The sequence below is a fragment of the Pteropus medius genome, unplaced genomic scaffold, assembly GCF_902729225.1.
Source record: "Pteropus medius unplaced genomic scaffold, Ma_sr-lr_union100, whole genome shotgun sequence".
Classification (NCBI taxonomy): Eukaryota; Metazoa; Chordata; class Mammalia; order Chiroptera; family Pteropodidae; genus Pteropus; species Pteropus medius.
The window spans coordinates 386750-394990 of record NW_024349519.1 but is presented as its reverse complement, the minus strand read 5'-3'; the positions used below and the strand labels follow the sequence as shown (position 1 = coordinate 394990).

Below are 8241 nucleotides of genomic sequence, written 5' to 3'. Positions count from 1 at the left end.
TGCCTTGGCCTGCTCTGGGGTGATAGTGATCCCTTGTGCTTGAGCCTGCTGAGGAGTGAGAGTGATACCCTGTGATTGAGCCTGATGAGGGGTGAGAGTGATGTCCAGTGCCTGTGCCTGCTTGGGAGTGAAATGGATCCCCAGTTCCTTGGTCTGCTCAGAGAGGATAGGGATCCCAAGTGCCTGGGCCTGCTCAGGGGTGAAAAGCCTCCCCAGTTTCTGGGCCTGCTCAGAGGTGGGAGTGATTTTCAGTGCCTTGGTTTTCTCAGGAATGACAGTGATGGATTTTGTGGGAGACTGTTCAAGAATAGGAAAGGGCCCAGGTAAGGAAGACTGTGTGGAGGTGGGAGAAGTAATTGGTATAGGGTGCTTTTCATCAGAAAGAATCTCTTTTGTCTCAAGATTCACTTGGAACTCTTTCCTTTTGTGTAACTGGGATACATCATTCCATATGTTCTTCCACCTGGGAGACAATGTCACTGAAGCATGGCTGAATATCTTTTTTAGGTCTTTAGAATTTTCCTCCTTAATCTTCATCCGATCCTTTGCTTTTTTCTGCCACCCTTCATGGTCCTCTACGTTGCTCATTGGCTTCTTCTTTTTTTTCTTCTGACTGCTTTCCGGCTCCAGATGTTTCACTTCCTTCTGAACCTGCCCCATCTGCTGTCCCTTCTCCAAGGGCCTCTCTTGCTCTTTGACTTTTTGGCCCTGTGCTTTCAGCTGCTGCTCCTTTTGCTTTTGTTGCTCTTCCTCCTCTTCCATTCGCTTTTGCTTTTCATCTTGCTCAATCTGCTTTTGCATCCTCTGTTTTTGCTGTTCCTTCCTTATCTCTTCATCCTGCCACTGATTTTGTTTCTGTTCTTGCTTTCCCTCCATCTGGAGCCATGCATTTTCCTTCTCCATGTTCTTATTTATTATCTCATGTCTCTTCTTCCAGAGATTCTTTTCTTCTTGTAAGTGGTGTTTAAGATTCATATCAAAAATTTTTTCTTGACCCTCTTGCAAATATTCCTTCTGCTTTTGTTTTTCCTTCTCCTTGTGGTCTCTCTCCGCTACTGAGATTACTGGAGCATCTCTTTCACTTTCTATTTCAGTCAAGATCATTTCTATTAAATTGCGAATTGCTGGGTCCATGCTCTCATTTGAGAGTAAGGTGTTAATTTCAGACATTGCACTAATTGGCTTCTGAAAATGCAATTCTGGCTTAAATGAGACTACCTTTTTTTGTTTCATAGCTTTCTCTCCAACTTGTTGTGCATTTTTTATATCTTTGTATTTTCTCAAGATTTTTGTTACAGTTTCAGCCACATTTTGGAAATATTCATCCATTTTTGCCTTTATAATTTCTAAGTTTTCAACTTCTGCTTTTTTTAATAGTAACTGCTTTTCTGGTGCAGTCTTTTTATCCAAAGGCTTGCTTATGTTATCAGTTTTCTCTTTCAGGAAAGCCATTATGGCTTTCTGAAATTCTTCTAGGTTACTCTGTTCACTTTTGTCATCTGAACTTCCTAGAGATCTGGTAGATTCTGAAGTCTCTTTAGTTATCCTAGGTTTTGATTTAACACGTTCATGAGACTTGAACTTCTTGGTAAACAATGATGTGTCCTCTCCAGTTAATTCTTTGTTTGTGGTAGTTTCTGAATAGCTTTGATGTTTCTTGCCTCTTGCTTTTAATTTCTCAGAGGAATAATCAAGTTGGACTGACCCGAATGGTTCCGCTTGGCTGTCCCTCTCACTTTTGCTCTCTTTGCCTGTTGATTCAGTGGTTGGCTCCTTTTTATCCTCTGAAGAAATTTGGCTTTTCTTAAGTAAATATTCTGCTTTGACCATCTTTGGTTGTTCCCATGTACTACGTGCTCCACTTTTGCCACCTTGGCTGTTTGTGTCAGTAGAAGGGAAATCAGCAGGGACATGTTGACCTTTTGATTCAATGGATGATTTTGACTTGGCTTCAGAAAAGGATTTTATTTCTTTATTCTTCTTTTCCATTTTTTTTTGCTCAAAGTGGTAGTCAACTTTGGTCTCTGAGACTATCTGTTTACCTTCATTTCCACCCAGACTTGATCCAGAAATCTCATGTACACGTGGTACTTTTTTATGCTTTCTTTTCTGTGATTGATACTGGTCAGTTCCATCTTTCTGATGGACATCACTTTTTTTCAGTAATATCTTATCTTCAGTGATATCTTCAGAAGGTGTTTTCTGTTTTTTTTCAGGTAAAGGGGATTGCTCTTCAGTTAAATCTGGAGTCGTTTCAACTTGGGCTGTATGTAAAACAGCTGAGTCCCACTTGATCCCCGAGTCTTTGGTCCCTTTTCTTTGGGCCTCATCAACAATAGTTTCTAATTCTTTGGTCAAAATATTGTCCATACTGTCTTCTTTATCAGCTTTGCTAATGGGCGTGGATGTCTGTGGAGAAAGCTCAGATAATATTTTCAAGGTTGATGTGGGAGAAGCTATAGATACTTTGGATCGAATGAGTTGCTCACATTTTTCTTCTGCATCTTGAAGTTTCTGCTGAAGCATTTCATTTTTTTCACTGAGATCTTCTATTATCTTCAGAGAGAGCTCTTTTTCTCTTTCACTTGTCTCACTTACATACATGTTGGCACTTTGGAGGTTAATAACTTTTACTTCATCATTTAGTGTACTCAATGCTTTAGAAAGGTTTGCTATTGTTGATGATATATATTTAATAGCATTGTTTTCCAATTTATTGAACATTGCAGTACCTACAAGTTCCTGTAGCATACTTTGGATTTCTGAAACCTTTGTATTTGTTGCAAATTCATCACTAATCATCTGATCTGGTCTTAAAGCATGGGCTGTTGCAGGTCGCTTTATAACTCTTTCTTTCCAAGATTTCCATAGAGTACCTCTAGATGCTAAAAGTAAAAAACAAAAGATGAGATTGTATTTCTTATTTTGTGCTGTGCTCTATCTATGTTTAAGCCTAAGGAAGTTAGCCTGAATTAACAGATAGCTATAGGATAAAGATTCCTCAGGAAACTTCGGCTCTAAAATAAAAGAATAACTTTTTCCACAACCACATAGAACTTTGCTTCCAGAATTTAGGAGAACTCAGCTAGGACCTCAAATTACCTTCCATTATAAGTTTGGGATTAGACACAATGTAAGCCAAAATTTTCCTTTAGCTTCGATTATGCTTGGTGCTTTCCATTTTCTTTATTGGGTTCCTATCTTTCTTTGCTCCTTTTTCTGAGTCAAAGCTAACTTTGGTTCTTTCAAAAAGATCACAAAGAACAAACTAAAGTAAAACATTTGAAGCAATTTCCAGAATGGCCGAATGAGAAGCAATTACAATACTGTACAAAACTGCCCAAGATAACCATTTTAGGACTTTGGAAATTGACCAAAGGCACATCACAAATTTAAAAGCATTTATTCAAGAAAAATTACTGAACCTCAGTGAGAGAAGAAGTGGAAGTCTTTGATGTTTTAGTCTGGAGCTGCCCCTATCTCCAACTCCCCAACTCATGACCTATTAGTTCTACTAGAGTGACGCCGGCTGTGAGTATTGACAGCTCTACTGCCTGAAGGGGTTGATTTCATGTGGTACAAAGCTTGGAAAAACCCATGATTAGGGGCATTGTCTAAAACAGTGCTTTTTTAACCCATATACAGATCCATTAGCAAAGAATAGAAGCTTTATTGGGTCAATCTGGTTGAGTGAGTGGCTAGTCATTGACTTACCATTAAGTTATGCTGATGCAAAGGTGACCCCAAGGAATTCAGGCTTAAAAATAAAAACAAAAAGAAAATAGAAAAAAACTGAGCTGAGATATCAGTGGCTGCATGCTGTGAGAGAGACAAACTCCATCAAATTAGTCCAAGAAAGTCACTAAAAACCAACCAACCAAACAAACAAAAACACAACAAAAACAAACCCTGGAGGTTGTAGGAAGAATCGGAATCCAGAGCTGCTACAATATGTAATCTAAAATGTCCAATTTTCAACATAAAAGAGGCATGCAAAGAAACAGAGAAGACTGGTACTCCTTAAAACTGTCAGGGACATCAAACACAAGGAAAAGTCTTAGAAACTGTCACAGCCAAGAAAGCCTAAGGAAATGTAACAACTAAATGTAATCAGGTACCTTGAATGGGATCCTGAAACAAAAAAGATATTAGGTCAAAATAAAGAATTATGAATAAATTATGGATTTTAGTTAATAATGTATCAATATTAATTTGTTAATTATAACAAATGTATCATACTAATGTTATTAATAACAGTGAAAACTATGGGGAGAAATATAGAACTCTGTATTATTTTCTCAATTTTTCTCTAAATCTAAAACTACCTTTAAAAACAGTCTATTAAAAAATGAAAGTGAAATAAAGATATTCTCAGATAAGCAGATTGAAAGAATTTGTTGCTAGTAGACATGCCTTACAAGAAATACCAAAGAAGTCCTTTAGGTTGAAAGGAAATGACACAAGAGGATAATAACTCAAATTCACACAAAGAAACAAAGAGCATCAGTATATGTAGGTAAATATAAAAGACAATAAAAATATTTTTCTTTTTCCTCTCTTAACTGATTAAAAAGGCAATCATATAAAACAATATTTATAAAACTATTGTTGGTCTTATAACACGTACATATATAACATATGCATTATATACATATTACAATACAGCAGGGGAAAGGAGTAGAGTTATTGGAGCAGAGTCTGTTTTGCTGGAATTAAGTTAGTACAAATCTGAAGCAGACTGTGATAATTTAATATGTATACTGCAATCCCTAGAGCAATCACTAAGAAAATTACTTCAAAAATATAGGAAAAACTGGAATTAAAATGGTACGCTAGAAAATGTCTGTGTACATTAATACAAAAGGCAGAAAAAGAGGAAAAAGATATGAGACATATAGAAAACAGACAGCAACATGGCAGGTATAACTCCAACCATATCAATAATTACATTAAATACGAATGAATTAAACATTCCAATTAAAAGTCAGGGATTGCTAGATTGTATTTTTTTTTTTTTAAATAAAACCACAAGATCCAACTGTAAGCAACACATCTTAAAGATAACCTTGCAAACAGTAACCACAGGGGAGTTGGAGAAGATATACTAATCTCAGATAAAATAGACTAGGACAAAAAAATGGTTTTAGAGACAATGAGGAACACTTTATAAGGATAAAAGGGTCAGTTTATCAGGAAACTATTACAGTTATAAACATATGTATCTAATAACAGAGTCTTTAAATACAGGAAGCAAAAACTGACAGAATTAAAAGGAAAAATCGACAACAATAATATTTTGAGAGTTCTATATCCCACTTTCAATAATGGACATAACATCTAGACAGAAAATCAGTAAAGATATATATAGAAGACTAGAACAATAATATAAACCAATTATAGACTAGTCCACCCAATAACAGCAGAATATATATTATTTTCAAGCATGCATGGAATATTCTCCAGAGTAGACCATATGCTTGGCTATAGAACAAGTCCCAATAAATCTAAAAAGATTGACATGAAACAAAGTATGTTCCCGTATTGCAATGAGATGATGGATGGATGGATGGGCAAGTAGGTATATCAATCATATATAATCTACTGGTTGTTTTTCTCTGGTTGAACCCTGACCGATAGGAGTTTTTAATACAACACTAAAACCATGATATATAGATGAAAAAATGATAAACCGATTGGACTTTATCAAAATTAAACACTTTGGAGCTTCAGATTAGGAAAATGAAAAGACAAGCCTTAGACTGGGAGAAAATATTTGCAAATCACTTTTCTGATAAAGAATTTATATCCAGAATATATAAAGAACTTAAAACTCAATAATAAAAATGAGTAAGTATTTGAATAGATATTTAATCAAAGAAGATATAGGAATGGCTAATAAGTACATAAAAGGGTGCTTAACATCATTAGTCATTAGGGAAATGCAGATTAAAACCATAATGAGATATCATTTCAAAACTGTTAGAAAGGCTATAATAAAAAAGACAGACACTAACAAGTGTTGTCAAGGATATTGAGAAACTGAAACCCAAGTACATTGCTGATGGGAAATGTAAGATGGTGCTATCACTTGGGTAATCAGTTAACAATTTCTTTAAAAATTAAACATAAATTTACTAGCAAGAGATAAATTACCTAGTAATTGTACTCCTAGGTATCTATTGAAAAGAAATGAAAATATATGTGCATACAAAAAGTTAACACAGTGGGAAATATGGCAGAGTGAGAGACATCCTCAGATCTCTCCCCTTGAAACAACAATAAGCTAAACATCTAGAACTGAACAAAAAACACACAAATTGCACACCAGCATGTCCGAACGTGGATCTGTGCATAAGAACTACCACAGGTCAGAAACCCGGATGTCAAGCGGTGGACTGAGAAAAATAAAGAAGCTGCCTCTCACATCTGCTGGAGCTCCTCACAGGAGAAAGGGGAGGGGCGAAGGTGCGGTGACTTCCCTGAACAGCCCTACCTGGAAGTGCTGTGACTTCTACGCAGCTGGCAGCAGGGCCCAGTCATCAGGGCAGAAAGCAGAGAAGAGAGATGGACCACAGAGAAACAACAGTTGATTTTTAGTGGCCCCGGTTGCAAAACTGAGGTTGAGCTGCAGCCTCCAACTCCCAACCCAGAGGGCCCCTCCCCCCATACTCTCTGAGACTGAACACCATGGAGCCCCAGGGGAATCTGAGCAAATGCTGCTGAGGCTGAAGCTACCTCTCACAGCCTCTGGAGCTCCCTGCAGGTGGAGGGGGAGGGAAGAAGGTGCGGCAACTTCCCTGAACAGCCCTGCCTGGAAGTTCTATGACTTTTACATAGCCAGCAGCAGGGCCCAGTCATCAGGACAGAAAGCAGAGAATCAGGATGGGACCGCAGAGAAACAACAGTTGATTTTTACCAACCCCCAGTAGCAAAACCAAGGCTGAACGACAGCCTCCAACTACCAACCCAGAGGGGCCCTCCCCCATACCCTCCGAGACTGATGACCATGGAGCCCCAGGGGAATCTGAGCAAATGCTACTGAAACTGTCGCTAACACTGACAGTGACTGAAACTGAGAGTAGCAAGTGTGATTAAATCTACAAGAAAATTAAAAAGACATTATGTAGGATTTATAGAAAGCAAGGATCCAAGAGGCTTAGACACTACCTACTGGAAACCAAAAGAAAAGCACCTTCTTTGCAGCAGGCTGAAGAGAGACCTTTATATAATAAATCTTCTTTCTGGAAAAACAACAGAATACACTTCCATTAATGCCTAGGCTGAGAAATAGTCCATTAAACACCATGAACAACTAAGGCGACAAAGTATCACAGAAAGAAAGAGAAAAATCTCCAGAAAATAAGCTTATAGACATAGAAATACGCGACTTACATGACAGAGAATTCAGGATGGTACTTCTGAAAAACTCAGATCCGAAATGAGTCATATCAACAATTTCAAGAATTGAAAAAACAACTAGATGAGCAGGGCAAGGAGATTGAAACACTCAAGAATAACAGAATAGATATTCTGCAAGAGTTGAAAAATGAAATAGCAAGCTTGGGAAATAGAGTCGACCAAATGGAGGAAAGGATCAGTGATATCGAAGACAGAAATCTAGAAATAAATCAGAAGGAGGAAGAGAGAAATCAAAGAATGAAAAATAATGGAAGAGAAATACAAGAATTAGCTGATACTATCAGGAGAGGAAACATAAGAGTAATGGGCATTATCAAAGGCGAGGAAAAAGAGCAGGGACTAGAAAGCATTTTCAGACAAATAGTAGATGAGAATTTCCCAAATCTAAGGAATGAACTGGAGCTTGGAATTCAAGAAGTCAACAGAACACCCAATTATCTCAACCTAAAAAGGCCTTCACCAAGACACATTGTATTGAAGTTATCAAAAATCAAAAACAAAGATAGAATTCTTAGGGCAGCCAGGGAGAAGAAAACAGTAACTTATAAAGGAAAACCCATGAGATTATCATCGGACTTCTCAGCACAGATCTTACAAGCCAGAAAGGAATGGAATCACATATTTAAACTATTAAGTGAAAGGAACTGCCAGCCTATAATAATGTATCCAGCTAAGCTCTCCTTTAGATATGAAGGAGAAATTAAGACCTCTCTAGACATAGAAAATTTGAGGGAATTCTCCACTACGAGGCTTGCACTACAGGAAATACTGAAAGGGGGGGTCAGCTCACCTAAAACGAAATGACAAAAAAAAAAAAAAAAA

General features: G+C 37.4%; 2 protein-coding genes across 2 annotated transcripts in view; one reads left to right on the top strand and one right to left on the bottom strand.

The window, feature by feature from the left end:
• The window catches only part of LARP4 (La ribonucleoprotein 4), a 150130-nt gene that overhangs the window by 49941 nt on the left and 91948 nt on the right, over positions 1-8241 (top strand). The window lies entirely within an intron of this gene.
• Positions 1-8241, bottom strand: part of FAM186A (family with sequence similarity 186 member A) — a 51919-nt gene that overhangs the window by 13736 nt on the left and 29942 nt on the right. Inside the window, exon 4 of the mRNA XM_039882070.1 lies at positions 4-2885. Coding sequence (XP_039738004.1) covers positions 4-2885 — 2882 coding nt within the window. The remainder of the gene's footprint in view (positions 1-3; positions 2886-8241) is intronic.